Source organism: Ceratina calcarata, unplaced genomic scaffold (assembly GCF_001652005.2).
Source record: "Ceratina calcarata isolate Rehan_Ccalc_2016 unplaced genomic scaffold, ASM165200v1 scaffold48.2, whole genome shotgun sequence".
Classification (NCBI taxonomy): Eukaryota; Metazoa; Arthropoda; class Insecta; order Hymenoptera; family Apidae; genus Ceratina; species Ceratina calcarata.
In genome coordinates, this window is record NW_017172225.1 from 2,539,245 (window position 1) to 2,555,613 (window position 16,369).

Below are 16,369 nucleotides of genomic sequence, written 5' to 3' on the forward strand. Positions count from 1 at the left end.
TCGTTGCCAAAAACTAAACATTAAGAGGCACGGTTGATCATTAAGTATCAAATCGTCGTGTCATAAAAATGAGACGCTTGGGAAGGATCGAACGGTGAGCAGTTATCACGCGTGGGTGTCGATTCCGTTCCTAGCAACAAGGGCGAGAGAACGATTGTAGAGGATGCGGAGGAGACGATGGTCGATGGTGGGAGGATAGGTACGACGCGTTTTGTAATCAAATCTAAAATTCCCAGCGCGGAGGAACCCGATGAAAGAGTAACCAACGGACACAATCGAATCGGGATACTGGCTTGTCACCTGACTTCAAATAAGCGACCACTGTCCTGCGCCTTCTCTGCCCTGTTATCTGCACACCTTTAGCCTCCACCCTGGCTCGACCTCAGATTTCCCTGGAGACTGAAAAAATAAAAACTATCGTACCACCCCTTTGTACCCGTCCAAAGAGTTGAAACGCTCTCATCCCCTTAAACTTGGGAAACTTTTGACAGAAGTTATTCTTCTAATGACGCTAGGTTATTATCTCTACGAAATTGACAGGATTTCTCGTTTATGCAGTCAAATGTGTTTTTATTTACTTCTCAGCTGGTACATTTAAAACGTGAAGAGGCAAGAGAAATTTAAATTCGTGTAGCGTTTAAATTCTTTAATATTGAAGTTTAAGTGACTTACGGGGGAGATCGTCACGTTTGAGAATAATGCAATATTCAAGAGATGAAACGCTCATATTAAAAGGGATTTAGAAATAAACTGTTTATAACTAAATTATGGTAGATAACAAAATCTTGATTTCGAATGTTAGTACAGATACATGGCTACGTATATCGTTTTAACTCTATATTATTAAAGCGCCAGTAATCTTACAATCACATCTCCATCTTCCCTTTGCATTTCTTCAGTAGACGAAGTTGAGCCAATGTAAGAAACATGAAATAGTCAAGTATATCGTAAACGAAAATCCTGTGAATCGCACAGCGAGCGAAGTAGAAAACCAATGTCGCCTGAATCGATTGAATTGGTTATATCGACTACTTCTTTCTCTAGGAAAAAACGAGTTTCCATACAATAATTCTTGAAAATAAGTTCGAGTAGCCGTTTCCGAGCATCGATAAAGGGGCGCCTCCCATGGATCGTCTCTCCAGGCAGCTAACAGCAAAGTATAATCTCCCTTCCAATTCAGACTGATCTTCGCTTTGAATTTTATTGTCGCTGGAGTCTCGATATCTTTAGGCATGCAGTTCTTCAAATCCCGTTCGATTCTTCTTATCCTCATAATTCCTTTTGCTCTATTCGTGACTTTGCATCCGGATGGCACGATCCTACTAATCGGAACCAGTAGACCGTCGAGAACGCGAAGTTCCAACTCGCTCGTACCAGAAGGTATCTTCGCGTTCTGCTGAGCCTGGAAAGGATCTTGATCAAGTTTCATTCGCTGCCTTCGATTCACCCGCAGCATAATCGATTCCTCGGTATCTCCCGGAACGTGACGATAAATATCCGTCTCCAGAGCTCGTTGAACGTAAGTTCCAGTCGCGCTTGTCATATACAAGACGTTCGAGCAGGTAGAATCAGTATAATAAGTCCAACGAGCGAACCACCTGTTGTCCCTTGAGTACATCTGGAAGAATCTCTTGGACCAAAGTCCTCCGTCTACGCTCTCGCATCTGACGCTCAACCAAAGACCGTCGATCACCGCTGGCAGCGACGGTGCTTGATGAAACAGAGGCGGACTGCACTCCGTGGCACGATACACGTTCCCGCAAATCGGACAATCCATAGCTTGCTGTTAGGGCGTCACAATTGTCATTTAACATAAGAAATAAAATGATCATCGATAAGTAGATGGATTGAAGTCATTTGTAAAATAATTATTCCATGAAGAGATATAAAATCGAACGTATATCGGGACGCATAATAGAATATGTTTTATTTCGTTGATAAGATCTTTTTACCGTGTCGGCGCGTAGCAAAGGTGTAGACTGCAGGCGACTTGGTTGCATTCGTTGAGAATTAATGCTCCGAGCTAGCCCACCGAGTAGCAATTCGATCCTTTCTCGGCCCGGTGTCGACGAATTCGTGGGGGAATTAAATCGTTTCACTTCAATTCGCAGCAATTCAAGTTCTGTGAGATCTACGTCGAAAGATTCGAGACACTGCAACGTGTGTCGTCTCTTCGCTCGCGATAAGCGACTCTGCAGTGAATTAGAATTCAAGTCGTGTGCGTTCAAATCTGTATTTAACGAAGAATCTCGCTCGTAAATGAGCTGTGATACGTAGGGACGCCACTTCTTGTCCCAGCCGCAACTCGTGTTCATTCTCCGGCCAAATTTATGCGCGACCTAATGATTAAACGGAATTTACGTTGAAAGAAAATGAAGGAAACGCGTATGAAATGCCGTCAAGTTTTACTCCACGATGGAAAATTCAAGCTCCAAGGACGAGACGACATTTCATACCGGCCTGATATAATGCGTTTTGCACGAACCTGTCTGTTAAGCGGTATCAAGTGAACCGAATCCAACTGCACGTAAGTTTCTGCGGCGCCAGGAACCGTGGCAGAGGGAGATACAATTTTAATTGAACCTCGCGCTATGATCGTGTAAGTTGCGATGCTACAAGATTCCTCGGCGTAATGATATTGTAACAACAGGAAAGTGTCATTTTTAAAGAAATTGTATTTTCTTATAACGTACTTCGGGCCCGTTCGTACTTCGCATCTGAGGGAACAGTCCTCCAATATTACACTTATCGAGGAGGTACTACTAAAGAGTGGTAGTGCCCGTGCAGCCTTATTTATAGCTGACAACTACAGTTACAACTTTTGTCAATTCCCATAAGACTGCCACTCTATAGTAATTTCTCCGCGGTACTATTAGTATCATGAAAATTTTTCGAAAATTCACTTACTCCTGTGACACCCAAGTCTCGTGTAATCTAGCTGGTGTATTATCTGTTACAGTACCTCTGTCATCGGAATCGGATCTTTTCATTAACGCGTCGCAACGATTATCTTCTTTCTCCGCTTCTAGACAAATCGTGTAATCAAGCCCTATCAGAGGAAAACGTTAAAACAATGATCCACGTGGAAATTTGATTTTTTTACTGGGGAACGACGATGTTTAACGATAAAGAGAGTTTTGTATTCAGTCGCGTTGCGTTCTCGCACCTTCTCTTCTTCTGTTTGCATGTGCTTTTGCTGTCTTTTCGATTGGTATTCCAATCGGATCGGCAGCGAGATGCGATAGCCTCCGTGATGCTATGCAGCCATTCAAGGAACGCGTATCAATCAGAAGTAGCAGAGTACATCGACAAGAACGAAGAAGAAACAGTTCAGATCATCGAGAAAACGTTCAATCGTTACAGTAAAATTGATTACTCTAATGATCGCGATTCGGGAAATATAATTCAAGCAGCCTAGACTCACCTTGCAAGAGACACAGAATGATAATTAAAGATTGCATCCTTGATCAACGAAGCGAATATATCGTCCGTTATTCGATATTTCATCTCATGTAGATTTTATCAGTGCAAATCTTTAGATGAATTAAAATAAAAATGGAAGTAAAGATCTATGAAACGAAGTCACTGTCTTTGAACGATCTGAACAGACTTGGATCTGCTCCGAAGTAGTTCCTGCGTTTATACGTTTATCCCTTCCCGGCGTCTTTCTCGGGATAGTAGGGGATGTGACGAGATTCTCGATGCTAAATATTTATTCCTCTTTTAAAGAAAACGATATGAAAACAGCGTTATAATATTCTAATACGCGTTCTTTCAAATTCGAATGAAGTACGTGCTTTGGAATACAGGGGCCGTTACATTTTGCGCGTCTGGCATTATGATGAAGCGAGATAACCTGCTTCAGCTTGTTAATTTATCTATCAGAATAGATTCATTATTTGACAGTGACTCGGTTCGAAAATATTTATGATAGAAGTCGTCGAAAGATATTCATATTTCGTTTATGAAGATGTTAAGATCTGTAAAGGAGGCGTTAATTTTTAGTGATAAAACTGTAGTGTTTCGTTCTGGCTGAACACGTGATTCAGGAGAATTTTATTAATAAAGTTTAAAATGGCTAAACTTTATTCGTATTATACATTATGCCCACTTATCGATCAACAAAATTTGTTAGGCGTCGAAAGGGACTCGGAAAGCGGGTGTGCAATCGTGACATTAGGGAAGAACATCGTGATTCGATATAAGGTAAATTATTATATTTGCGAGACTCGCTGGTTACTAAGAACCTACGTTTTCTTTATTTGTATCACACAATTGTAAATGCAATTCGAATCGTAGTTACAGGATTTGAAACAGCTGAGTAGTTGGACCAGTAAAGATCGATTAACGACACAAGTCATTTATGATGAGACAACGGGCCAATATGCCTCGATATTTAATGAGAAGAAGATACGCCTTTGGTCTGCTGAGGAGACAGATTTGAACAACGTTAAAGGCTACAAATTCCAATTTGCTCTGCATACCATTCTCACGTTCGAAGGCTGTCCACCCATAGTAGTACGTAAGAATGGAGCTACTGCTTCACTGAAGTGGGCTATAGAGAACAGAAAATCTTGGTCCAAAGATGGAATACTAAATAATAGTGAGAGGATCGTAGACTGTCATCTAATCAGAAACAGTGACAAAGTGAATTTATGCATATTAACTGAGAACGAAGGTACTCACAACTGTGTCATAGTTGAACTTAAAAATGAAACTTATTTGGAGGAAACAGGTTCTATCAGGAGGTTGCAGTTAAAAAGAAGTTCGGAGGAGCTAGTAGGTCATACAGTATTGCAAGCTAAGAAAAAAGCTCATCTTCTAACGTTGTGGTCGCATGGCAGATTGTACAGTCATCCTTTAACGGAAACTAATAATGAAACCAGTTTAAGCACGTTGATCGGTATCGTCAATAATATGAATACTAAATATCCTGTAGTTATGACAGCGTTGAATGAGACTACCATAGCCGTGTATGGAGCCGATGTCTCTGAAGAAGGAGCTGTGCTAATGATTTACAATGTACAATTCAAATTGATACAAGATGCACAGAAGCTGAAATTGTATACGGAGGATGCGAAATTATGGAAGATCGAAGACAAGCTGTTGCTGGCTGCGAATAAGCATCTGGCGATTGCACCTTACCATCTTGCATCTCAGAAAATAGCAAGCCTGCTTGGCTCATCATTACGTTTCAAAAATGATGACGAGACGACGGATGATAATGAGATCGTTGTAATACAGGAGTCGACGATAGCTCAATGGGATAAGAAATGCGCTGCGTTACTTAGACACGAGCCACAGAAACCTCCTTCGAAACTTTCCAAGCAGATATCGTCTTATGTAAAGGAAGGATTGAGCGATGCTGCGATACAAGAAATATTGATTCCACAGTTGATCGAGTCGAAGAACGTTGAAGCGATCGTATGGTGTTTAAACAATTTCAAAGATCTCTCGGAGAAGCTGTTGACCGATCTCTTAATTTTTGCGCTACGGAGCCCTGACGATACGTTTATACCGGTGCAGAATGGTGTCACCGATGATCAGCCGAGAGATTTATATTCACGAAATAATTTTCTCGATAAACTTTTCAGTCTCACTTACTCCGATGTCTCATTATCGTCGTATCTTAAAAGCGGCTTGAATTTCAATGAAATACTTCAATTACTGCAATACTTAATACTGAAGTTGAACGATAAAGATGATTTCTGTCGGGATGTCATACAGCAACCAACCGATAAACAGTTGTACGAGTGGTCTAGTCTTTTGTTAGAATCACATTATCAGCATTACCTGTTATCGCGAGATCCGGAGGTGTCTACGTTGCTTAATAAATTCAGTTTCGTCTTAAACGATCACGTAAGTGTTTGTGCAATCTAATATAATGTTCGCTTAATCAGTCCTTATCAATGTCCCTTTTCGCAGCAACAACTGTTCAAAGATATGGAAAACCTGAGGCCTATCTTAAGAAGAATCATGAACGGAAAATCGTCGAAACTGTTACAAAGAAATCGTAACAAATTTTATACCATAGAAGAAATAAAACTCTATTAAAATGTAGATGATGTATAATGTCCGGTTTCATATGTCTCGCGTCCGAATCGAATTGTAAAATACTTTTTATATACATAAGAGGAATTGTAAAATAAATATTTAAGTCGAAAGAAGTTTTATTAGTTATTCGTATCTACAAAGTTACATTCACTGCAATGAAATGCTTAACAAATATTAAATAGATCGCAATGATACGGGCCTCTGATCTCTATCTTCGCAATATGGAAGAGAGTGTAATTTCGATATTTCGCTACTCGAAAGAAACGTGAAATCTATTTTAATTCATCGACGTACGGTATAGTTTTCAAATTTCCGGTAGCGGCCAGAGACAGATTCCCTTTGGCTAGTTTATCAGCCACCTGGAAAATATTTTCAGTTTTAGACTTACATTTTTATAAATAAAAATCAATGTACGTACAGCTTTTATGTCGGCCGCAGTAACTTTGTCAATGGCGTTGACTAACGCTGTCGGTGAGGTAATTTGTCCTTTGAGCAGAGCTTGCTGTTGTAGACTTTCCAACAAGGAAGTAGAATTGTCCGCTGCGTCCAAAACCTCCGTTTTTAAGATATTCTTACCGCGAGCGACGTCGCTTTCCAATACGTTCAAGGACTTCAACCATTTGGCAGCTGCTTTTGTCAACTGATACAAAATGAAAACCGTTAAAAGAAGATATAGAAATACATAAGTCGAATTATACGTACAGATCCTGCTACGTTCGGTGGTGAACACAAGACGACTCCGAAAAGTCCAGAATCGGAGTAGCTCGCATTGAACGTTGACACACCGAATAGTTCTGAGCCTGCAGCACTCGCGACTTGCTTATTCAGCGGACTGACAGTAGATCCCCATTTTACTCTGGGTCCGCAACCGGACGCTCTCTGAAGTACTGCACACGCTAAGACATCTTTGTCGCTTTTCAAGCTGACACCTTCGACGGCCAATGCCACTTGAGTCAGAGGTGCACCGGTCTCATTACGTACTTCTCCACCAGAATACTTCGCTTTTTCGTTCGCATTATCTCCAGAGCCAATGGTCAAATTGGATCCTAGAGCAGCGAGTTCTGAAAGCGCGACACCGGTGCCAACGACTGCGCATCTCGGTGCAGTACACCAAGAATTGACAAAGTGTTGCAGCTACGAACAGGAAGGCATTATTCCCTGAGACCTTAAGGACGTCTCATCAGCCATCGATGGAATTATACTTACAGTCTCTGAGTTTATTTTGCCTACTTGATGCGGTGAGCAAAAAAGAGAATTTCCAAGCCCACTATTACGAAAAGCTGCTTTGTGCAACAGATCAATTACCACAGCTGTATCTGGCAAAGTGGCTAATTCATATTTCAGTCTGGGCAGTTCATCAGATACCTCCCACGGTTTGAACACTTGTTTGGTAGCAGCACTCTCCAGATACTTGAGAGCTTCTACCCTGTTCATAGAAAAAGATTGATCAATGAGAATGTTAGTTCAGTGGAGGATATATAATACTTACAAGTTGTTCCTGGTGATTTGTAATGTGTATGCTATAGTTTCACGGTCTTGGGTGGTTACTAAATTTCCACCGAGCTGTTGTATGTTCCTCGTTATGGCAAAAGCACTTGCATTGGACGTGCTCAGCCCAGCACATATCCTTAAATAATGAGCTGTGCCTTGTGTATCGTGCGTTTCATTTCGTGAGCCAGCTCTATAAATGAGGAATCCACAAAAGTGACTGCAATGATTCTAATACCTTTTGATATAATTTTGAATACCTGAAGACGATGGATACTTGTGCAACTGGAGAGTTACTGTCACATGTGGCCACGGTCACTTTATTAGTCAAAACTTTGATCTCGGGAGTTGCAGATGCACAAGCCTGTGCAGCTGCTGCAGCCGCATAATGTCTAACCTGGTAAGTGAAGGACTTGTTGAGAAAATCATATAAAGCAACTGGAAGGTTCTAAGTAATAATTTAAAAGGACAATTGTACAATGTGCTCTGGCCTGTGTAATCAATCAGACAGGGATTGACGTACCGTACAGTATCTGATCGTTTACATAACACCTTTCGGAATTCTTTGATTAATTAACAACGACATTTCGTAACGATCATAAAATGAGAAATAAGTTAATTATTACCGTGGAGCCACGTAGCAGAGAAGGTCGGACAACCGAGCCAACCATTTTTTCGTCTCTCGGTGATTCGAAAAACTCCTCGAGATCGGAATATAGAACGACAGAACTACCAGGTACTACCTATAGCACGCTTTAGAGAGTAGAGAGAGAGAGAATTATTTCGTAGCTCTCAGTTCGATGTCGCTGTATTCGAACTTCGAACACATCAATTCAAATGGACTCGTAGAAAAAAATAAGAGGAACAAATCTTGTTATTTTAATATTTTATTCTATTAATTTTTCTTGTCATATTAAGAAATCCGATACAAATGTATTCCATGTCATATTTGTACTCGTGAACATTGTTGTTTAAAGTTTCGTGTAATTACAGCTAGCGGTATATGAATAGGTGAACGAGAAGAGAAATCGTTACTTTCTTGATTATTTCTGTTGCCTCTTCTTTTTAAACGAGAAAAAATTATAGATCGTCTCATAAAGTCAAAGTTCGGGAAGCCCCAAATTTCGAAAATAAAAGTATGCAATATAAAAAATGAATAAATTAACGTCCGCAATAAACAGATAAAAATGATAAAAAATTTAGTTTTACGACTTATTGTTGAGTTACTTGAAAAAGGACGTGCAACGTACACGCGTCTATTCAATTATATACATACTGTCGTGTATATAAATATATACATACATTTACACTTACATACATCATACGTACATTGCGCGCGTTCGTAATTCATATAACTATGAATCTACTGATCATTGATGCTACGAGTATTTTCTGTTTAATACAAAATAATCGGTGAGCTTATGTTAAAAATGTACATATAAGTACAGTGATAAATGTCTTATCGATTTGGCACAAAGGTTGCACGATTTCTTACTCTTTGGTTCTCGCAAATGATTTAAAAAAGATCTGAAAAACCTGCGAACTACGTACATTATGTATAATTACACGTTTCGTAAACGAAGTAGATTGTATTATCGTCAATAAATCTTAAAATTATCGTATCTATTTACTCTAAGAACACTTTAAAGAGAAAGTGTGTTTGTGCAAATTAGATTACAATGATTCATTGAATAATTCATCTGCAACGTTCGGGGCGGGCATTAAAACTAATATTACGTTTACACGAATGTAACATGACTAGAATGGAAATGAACGTTCAAGTTCTTCTTCGGAATCGTTATCACCATGCAAATATACTTACATCTACCGTTAGGCAACTCGATTGATTCATTGTGAATTTTCACGACTGATTGAAATAACGATTCACGATATCTCCCCGAGAGGTAAGCACTTTTTTCCGCGTGAACAACATCGCAGTTCTTCCGATCATTTCACGCGTCCGACTCCACAAATTTTTACCTTAAATCGTTGACTAATTTTCCGAAAAATACTGCTGCAAAAATTTATGGTAATTGCCACTGTACCTCGCAAATTCTATCCTGTCCATTGTCCAAGAAGTAGAAGAATATATGGGTTAACAGTTAAGTAACACTTCGCGCGAAGTAACAGTCGTTTCGAACAAATCTACGATCGATTAACAGAAACTGTAACCACTAATGAATTTCCATATGAACGTGTGCATCGTAAATATGTGCAACTGAGAAACTAACTAGTCTTTTCCTAATGATCATGCGTCGTACTCCTAATCGCGTAACGAATCTCTACAATTTTGTTCGTAAACAGTTTAAAAAAATACCGCTCACTCCAAAAATAATAGATACTGTCACTTTTTACTGTACATCTTTTTCGACACGATCACGTTCGACCGGCTGATTAAATCCGACCGTGCGCCTTAAACGTCTCAAAAACTACATGGCCTAACGTAACTGGTTTCTGTTACAAGATTTGTGCGTATCTCTGTTCCAGAATTGTACTTTAATTCGAAAGCTGAAGTTCCATCAGTTTTTCTTTTTTTAAGCGCGTTCACTTTCAATTGTCGCGTACGAAAATTTCATTTCGATCAGCTCACGGTCTTGGATCTTTAGAATTCCGAATATAAAAAACGAAGATACGTACCTACTAACAAGACTGATACTTAATAGTAACCGGAATAATGGTGATATCCTGGTCTCGGTGGATGATACGGAGTGGGACTCACGGGATAACTTGGATTGTATCCTGGTAGAGAAGGCGGTGGTGGAGATGATAGAATCCGGCCATCGACCGCATCAGGTACGATATGTGGATTGGCGGAACCTGCGGATTGCGGGCTCGTGATCACGCGAGTCCCGGCTCCGTGCAAATGATGAGGTCTCGAGAGAGTGAGATCGACGGTGTGCCGTCCACCGGGAGTAAGATCTAAGCTTACCACCCTCAGAACGTCGTTATGAGAATAAGGCGGTGGTGGTGGTGGAGGACTCGGTGGTGGTGAAGATGAAGACGGTTGCGGAGGGGGTACCGAAGGTGGCACAGGAGGCGAGGAAGGCGCTATCGATGTCAGTGCTTGTGGCGCGGCTACCGTTACCGAAGAACCGGAGGATATTTGAGAGGCTCCGGACAACGGAGTGGGCGATATCGAATAACTCCCAGTTCTGCTGAGATCCACGCTTTGTCTGTCTGCGATTTCGTACAAATGATGATGGTGGTACCGCGCATTTTGCATTTGTACACCGAAACCATGATGAAACCCTCTGGCGGACATGTCCAGACCCTGAAGCTCGCCGTTGAGCACCATGGGCTCGAAGCTTGTTCTTTCTCTAGCGAAATCTTGCTCGAGCGGGTCGTATTTGTACGACGTCGAGAGATCCAATTGCATCGTCTTTTCCTTCACCGAGAGACTAAGATTCTGGGCAACCGAATTACCTTCGTCGCCGGACAAATTGTCGGACAGCGGGTGATGATGATGGTGATGATGGTGGTGATGGTGATGATGCACGTCTTGATATCGATTCGGTGTCGCCGAAGGCGACACCAGATCCTCTTGCTGAATATGCATGTAACCGTTCGGCGACGAAACACGCGGCACTTCCTCGTGGTGCAAATACTGTTCGATGTTATGCGTTCTCGGCGTTCCAATGTAATCGACCGGTCGATGCAACTGGTATTCGACGTGCAAGTGCGTGGGCGGTGTATTTCGACCATCTGGCGTAGGCGCGGGAGACATCAGCTCCTCTTGCTGTTGTATGTAGGATTCTAAATGATTCGGCGACCTCTGAGGTATCGGGGATTGCAATTGACTGGAGATCGAATAGAGATTCGTGTCCCGATCGTTATCTTCTAATATCGGGCTGCTGACCGCTCCTATATCTCTTTCGGCAGCGTCGAGAGCAGCTTCGACCAACAGACTAGCGTTCGCGCTCTCAGTTCTTCTATAAGCGCTGAGCCCCAACTTAGCGTTCTCTATGATGCCCTGCGTTCTGTTACTGCTCGTCGACGATGACACCTTCCCATCGATTTCTTTTCTCGCATCTTCGAACTCGTAGGTATTACCAGTGACAACATTTGTTGGCATATGAGACATCGCGTTAGGTCCCACGGATATGTCCGATGCAATCGGAGGATTAAACTCGCCAAGCCACTTTTTACTGCCTTTACTTTGCATTCTGGAAACACCGTAGATATCTGCGTCCGTGCGAATGGTTTCCATTGGCGCCTCCAGGCTGCTAGGTATCGACGACGCATTCATTGGAAGCGGTGGCGACGAAATTCGTGGATTGTGTTCGACTTTGTATTTGGGCGTGGAACTAGTTTCGAACTCGGCTACGATCGAATGCGTAGAATTATTGGCCGTTTCTTCGATCTTAAGATCATTCTTCGAGCTGTCTTCGTCCATGGACGTTTCGTTGCTGTTATTTTCTTGACGAGAGATTCTTCTAGTAGGACGCGGAGTCTTTCCGCGGCCAACGTCTTCGACGAGTCCACCGCTGTACGCGTCGAAGGTGTAAGCGACCGAACGTTCGATCTTCGGCATCATCTCCTCCGTAAGACCGTGCACTTTCTTGTAATGAAATTGCAGGCATTGTTTAGTTGTAAAAGCTGCTTTGCAACTATTTTCTTTGCACCTGAAATAAAAAAGAAACGGAGCCTTGTACGCGTTCCTTATGGAAACTCAACAGAGATCATAGAAATATTGCGATCTTACTTGAACGGTTTTACACCGCTGTGCGTCAACATATGTATTTTGAGATTACTCTTGTTCTGAAACATTTTTCCGCATCGATCGCAAGTCGCGGCGCCGACCACGTCCTTGTGATGGACCTCTTTCATATGGCGTTGAAGAGCAGCACGGGAACCTAAGAGTTTCAGGCACAACTTGCACTGGAACTCTCGGAGGACCTCCGACATATCTACGCATACAAAAAGCATCGAAGGCATAAACTTTATTGAGTCGCTCATACCTTATATCGTAGTACGTACCGCTGTGCATTCGTTTAATGTGCACTTTTAACTTTTGCGGTTGACAAAATTTACGCCCGCAGAAGTCGCACAATGGTCTCGAACGCTGCGGATTCTGTGCGCAGCCGTAGGTACGATGCATCTCGAGATAATTCAATCGTAGAAAGAACTTTTTGCAATATTGACATTGATACGCGCCCCGACCAGCGTGTAATTCCGCTGCATGTTTCATTATATTATCTTTGCCCAAAACAGCAGCTCCACACACCTGCAAGCAAAAGATTCTATAAATTATTTATATGGGAAACAGATGATGCCAAAACGAGATAGAACGTCGCGTTACCTTGCAATGATATTTCCTTATAGTTAAACTATAATTAGTATCGTGGAAAATGCAGCAGTGTAGACGATAATATATCGGATGGGTGAAATTTAAATTACATCCTCCACAATCTGAGCGGAACAAAAAGAAATAAGTAATGTTTCACGTTTATATGATGATTATTGGGGGGGAACGAGATACTATACTTGTTTTGTCTACTTTGTTCTTCCGCGTCCACGCAGAAGATTGAGAGTCTGCCCAGTAAGTCAGTTCCATGCCTGATACAATATTTTGTGTAGTGACAAGGTGCAATTCTCCTTGTGTCGTTATGACAGCTACACTTCGTTCCTCTTTCGTATCGGCTGGTCTGATATAACGAATCCAATTACTCTGTAATGGATCAGTCGTGCTTACGTACGAAGTTTTACCATTATTATCTATCTGAAAATAGAAAGAACGAATACTAGTGTAACAAGGGAATGCTCGAAGAACGGTAGTTGCGACGATCAAGTGAATTTGACTTATACATACAAACAGTATAATAAATATTGCATTTTACCTCCCAAATATGTCTCATGGGAAAGTCATCGGGAATGTCCATTTCTTTGACTGGCCTTCCAACGAGAGGACCCAGTTTAACATGCATGGGAACAGAACTGTTCGCATATATCCCAAGTCCATGTTCCGAGTTGGCGATCTTCAGCTCGAAACATTCAGGCAACGATTCTCTAGCGTACAATGGTCGGTCCACATCTATCGTTAACTGTTTCTCTTCTTTTTGACTCTTCGTTTTTGTTTTACATTGCTCGACCAATATAGAATCATCGTCTGACTCGTTACTGTCTTCCGTCACCTTCCCATATCCTTCGGACATAGGATCGTCGGATTTTATTGCCTTTAGAACTTCTGGGTTATTTTTGTGTTTATTCAACCAATCTTCGTACGATATGGAATCTGGAATAGCGTACTGAGGTGTCGTCAAAGGGCAAGCATCTTGCAGATGACGATTATTGCATTCCTGGCATAGCTTGATTTTAATAGCCAGCCTCTGAGGTTCAGACATTAAATTCTCAGTGTTCGTTTCAGTTTGAAGCTTTTCGAGCGTAACTGGAGTCGCATTATCAGCCGTAGAATCACAGTTCTTCTCTTCTTGAGTAACTATTCCGTCCTGCGGTGCTTTGCGCACGTCATGGTGTTTGCGATTTTTATGTTCAGTGGTGTGTTTATGTCTCTTCTTCCTATGCCTATGAACGGACTCGTCTATGATGTCCTCCGATGAATCCTCTTTCACGTTCTCGTCGTCGTTCTCTTCCTCAATCTCATATTTCAGTCGTTTCCGTTTTTTCTTCAATTTCCGATCATCCGTTTCGTGAACCGTGCTCACGTTAACGCTTGAACTATCGGAGTTACTTAAAATATTCTTGTCATCTCTCGCTTCGGTGGTTTCAACATGAGTAGATGTGATCGATGCTGTGTCTATTATATTCGAGATTGGTTCTGCAGCAGTTTCATCGATGTTCGGAGCAAGGGAAGATGTCGCTGAACTACTAGATTTCAATCGCTCGTTCTTACCACTAATCATAATAATTCTCTCCATATCAACATTCTCGATATCATGATAAAGTACATTTTTGTTAATATTTACATTATCTATATACTCTATGCTATCTATATGTTCAGTCTTTGTAATAACAGATTCAACTGTCTTCCTATTAAGCTGAAGACTGTTCGTTAAATTCGATTTTGCTTCTATTTCGTTACCTAATCTAGAGTTATCTTTAATGGAAATTTGTTCATCTCCAGACGTCGTATCATTGGATGACTGTTTCACAGGTTCCAGCGGTGGGACAACATTCTCAACCTTCAGATGTTTCTTCTTTTTCTTTTTGTCCTTATGGTGTTTGGCCTTGTTCTTATGATGTTTGGACCTCGAGCTACGTCTAACGTGAATTTCGGCGTCGTTCGACGACTTAGCCCGTCCCTTGTCAACGGTAAGTTCAGGTGTTTCAGGTTCCACGGATCTAACAGCGGTTTGTTTCCTTAAGCTTCGACGAACAAACTCCCCGGTATCTTCTGTCAAATCTTCATTCGGCATCTCTTCCGTTTTGTTCTTCTTATCCTGACCCATCTCCCTTTCTTCCCCTTCACCGCATTTAGCATCGTGTCTGTGGAACAACATCGATTACCGCAAAATGTTAATGGAAAGTATCAGATGGATGGCATAAATTATTTCAGGGGTAAAAAGAAAAAGGAATTTAGATTGAAAATTGATTTACCTGAATTTATTTCGTATTCGGAGTTAAATAAATTAGACATTTCTCCTGTATCAGTCGGTCCGTGTTCTCAAAGAAAATCAAAATCAATAAGAAGTCAGTGAAAGTGATAAAAAGCGACGACTATGTTTTGAAAAAATAAAAGAATTATCGATCATATTCACCCCTTAACGTCACTCTGACAAGATGGCGATCCGGGGGAGAAATTTTGACAGAACAGAGAGAGGCCTCGTTCTCGAACAACACGTCCGTTCAAATATCGATTAAGAGATTTTTCAACGAGAACAAAACGATACGTCCGTCCCGCGATACTTCTCAGTTAGAAATCGAAAGGATGCTCGGTCCGTCTGACAGATTTGTCGTCCTACCTGGAACAGGATTCGGCGAGGTCCAGGAGATAAACCGCAACATCTTCATCTGTCGACAGGCCTAAGCGTTTTTTGAGAGAGAGCCAACGTTTCCCGTTGGTGAGACCGATACGAACGCTACGAAAGTGTTTCGTTTTCGGTTCCGGCGTTGCTCCGAGACTGGTGCTTTTATGATGAGAACTTTTCGTTAGCCCCGACTCTCTCACATGCCTGGTACTTTTCTTCGGCATAACTACATCGTAGATCTGCCGGTATTAAAGCGGCGAACTTGAAGCCACTGCCGGAGGTCGCGCACCGATATTATCCTATCCTCTTTATGCTCACCGCCTGACCATCGCCGCCCACTCCGCCCACCCTCGACACTTGCCACCCCGAGGAGCGAGCAACCACTCGCACTCACCAAATCTCTGTTTCACTCTCGCCACGCTGCCGTTCCTCTACTTTCCTTTTCCATACCCCATGTACCCCGTGACCACGATCTTTCTCACCTATCGATCCTCTCGTCTGCGTCTCATTGCTGTACGTATGTAGCCTCGTACACAGGGACCTCATTGATCTGTATGACTGGATGCCACTGGACGGGACACGGTGTCGTTCGATCTTCGCGAGTCGAAGAAGTATTTCAGCAGCCTCCGTTATCTTTGATTATCAGGCATATGCACCATATGCACCTCGCCTCGTGGATCGACTCCTTGTGTGTAATTCAGTGCAACCAGTGTAACTGGGATTATCTCGTTCACATTACCGCTTGTTTACGTTCGACTATCACATGCATTCTACTGACAGCATACATGTGAACGGGACCGACCCAGTGATGGGTCTGGATTTTCGGGCACTAGGCATTTAATAGCCATGCGCTATGACCTCGCAGCTAGGGACATCATGTCTCGGCAGTACCGTGCATATAA

The 16,369-nt window shown here is 42.0% G+C and overlaps 4 protein-coding genes across 8 annotated transcripts; 1 reads left to right on the forward strand and 3 right to left on the reverse strand.

The window, feature by feature from the left end:
* Positions 1 to 563: 563 nt before the first annotated feature.
* Positions 564 to 3,595, reverse strand: LOC108627602 (protein APCDD1). Of its 3 annotated transcripts, XM_026815741.1 has the most exons (6): positions 3,425 to 3,595; positions 3,167 to 3,256; positions 2,908 to 3,049; positions 2,486 to 2,717; positions 1,953 to 2,339; positions 564 to 1,783 (listed from the first exon to the last, which is right to left on the reverse strand). In XM_026815741.1, exons 1-6 carry the CDS (start codon positions 3,459 to 3,461, stop codon positions 896 to 898), a joined length of 1,776 nt encoding a protein of 591 aa, XP_026671542.1. In that variant the 5' UTR covers positions 3,462 to 3,595; the 3' UTR covers positions 564 to 895. The 3 variants fall into 3 exon arrangements, with proteins under 3 accessions (XP_026671542.1, XP_026671544.1, XP_026671543.1); XM_026815743.1 differs by lacking the exon at positions 3,167 to 3,256 and having other exon boundaries at positions 2,908 to 3,025; XM_026815742.1 differs by lacking the exon at positions 3,167 to 3,256.
* Positions 3,596 to 3,822: 227 nt separating this feature from the next.
* Positions 3,823 to 6,164, forward strand: LOC108627929 (nucleolar protein 11). Its single transcript, XM_018029528.2, has 3 exons — positions 3,823 to 4,206; positions 4,300 to 5,859; positions 5,926 to 6,164. The coding sequence occupies exons 1-3, from the start codon at positions 4,075 to 4,077 to the stop codon at positions 6,052 to 6,054; spliced, it is 1,821 nt and encodes a 606-aa protein (XP_017885017.1). The 5' UTR covers positions 3,823 to 4,074; the 3' UTR covers positions 6,055 to 6,164.
* UQCR-C2 (Ubiquinol-cytochrome c reductase core protein 2) lies at positions 6,153 to 8,311 on the reverse strand. Its single transcript, XM_018029529.2, has 7 exons — positions 8,169 to 8,311; positions 7,803 to 7,939; positions 7,544 to 7,735; positions 7,261 to 7,480; positions 6,757 to 7,188; positions 6,473 to 6,694; positions 6,153 to 6,413 (listed from the first exon to the last, which is right to left on the reverse strand). Exons 1-7 carry the CDS (start codon positions 8,211 to 8,213, stop codon positions 6,327 to 6,329), a joined length of 1,335 nt encoding a protein of 444 aa, XP_017885018.1. The 5' UTR covers positions 8,214 to 8,311; the 3' UTR covers positions 6,153 to 6,326.
* Positions 8,312 to 8,411: 100 nt separating this feature from the next.
* Positions 8,412 to 16,243, reverse strand: LOC108627891 (uncharacterized). Of its 3 annotated transcripts, none has more exons than XM_026815787.1 (8): positions 15,462 to 15,533; positions 15,097 to 15,162; positions 13,380 to 14,985; positions 13,027 to 13,261; positions 12,842 to 12,951; positions 12,520 to 12,766; positions 12,245 to 12,449; positions 8,412 to 12,164 (listed from the first exon to the last, which is right to left on the reverse strand). In XM_026815787.1, exons 3-8 carry the CDS (start codon positions 14,946 to 14,948, stop codon positions 10,199 to 10,201), a joined length of 4,332 nt encoding a protein of 1,443 aa, XP_026671588.1. In that variant the 5' UTR covers positions 14,949 to 14,985; positions 15,097 to 15,162; positions 15,462 to 15,533; the 3' UTR covers positions 8,412 to 10,198. The 3 variants fall into 3 exon arrangements, with proteins under 3 accessions (XP_026671588.1, XP_017884964.1, XP_026671587.1); XM_018029475.2 differs by lacking the exon at positions 15,462 to 15,533 and adding an exon at positions 15,258 to 15,449; XM_026815786.1 differs by lacking the exon at positions 15,097 to 15,162 and having other exon boundaries at positions 15,462 to 16,243.
* Between the last annotated feature and the right edge of the window lie 126 nt (positions 16,244 to 16,369).

Excerpts from the sequence above, each read along its gene's own strand:
- LOC108627602 (XM_026815741.1), bottom strand. The coding sequence starts at position 3,461 with ATGCAATCTTTAATTATCATTCTGTGTCTCTTGCAAG. Across the intron at positions 3,050-3,166 it reads TGCAAACAGAAGAAGAGAAG|GGCTTGATTACACGATTTGT; the intron begins GTGCGAGAACGC and ends TTCCTCTGATAG. Across the intron at positions 2,340-2,485 it reads TGATACCGCTTAACAGACAG|GTCGCGCATAAATTTGGCCG; the intron begins GTTCGTGCAAAA and ends TTTAATCATTAG.
- LOC108627929 (XM_018029528.2), top strand. The coding sequence starts at position 4,075 with ATGGCTAAACTTTATTCGTATTATACATTATGCCCACTTATCGATCAA. Across the intron at positions 4,207-4,299 it reads ACATCGTGATTCGATATAAG|TTACAGGATTTGAAACAGCT; the intron begins GTAAATTATTAT and ends TTCGAATCGTAG. Across the intron at positions 5,860-5,925 it reads GTTTCGTCTTAAACGATCAC|CAACAACTGTTCAAAGATAT; the intron begins GTAAGTGTTTGT and ends CCCTTTTCGCAG.
- UQCR-C2 (XM_018029529.2), bottom strand. The coding sequence starts at position 8,213 with ATGGTTGGCTCGGTTGTCCGACCTTCTCTGCTACGTGGCTCCACG. Across the intron at positions 7,481-7,543 it reads CAAATCACCAGGAACAACTT|GGTAGAAGCTCTCAAGTATC; the intron begins GTAAGTATTATA and ends TTCTATGAACAG. Across the intron at positions 6,414-6,472 it reads CTGCGGCCGACATAAAAGCT|GTGGCTGATAAACTAGCCAA; the intron begins GTACGTACATTG and ends AATATTTTCCAG.
- LOC108627891 (XM_026815786.1), bottom strand. The coding sequence starts at position 15,691 with ATGCCGAAGAAAAGTACCAGGCATGTGAGAGAGTCGGGGCTAACGAAA. Across the intron at positions 14,986-15,461 it reads CTCGCCGAATCCTGTTCCAG|ACACGATGCTAAATGCGGTG; the intron begins GTAGGACGACAA and ends GTTGTTCCACAG. Across the intron at positions 12,767-12,841 it reads TAAGGAAATATCATTGCAAG|GTGTGTGGAGCTGCTGTTTT; the intron begins GTAACGCGACGT and ends TTTTGCTTGCAG.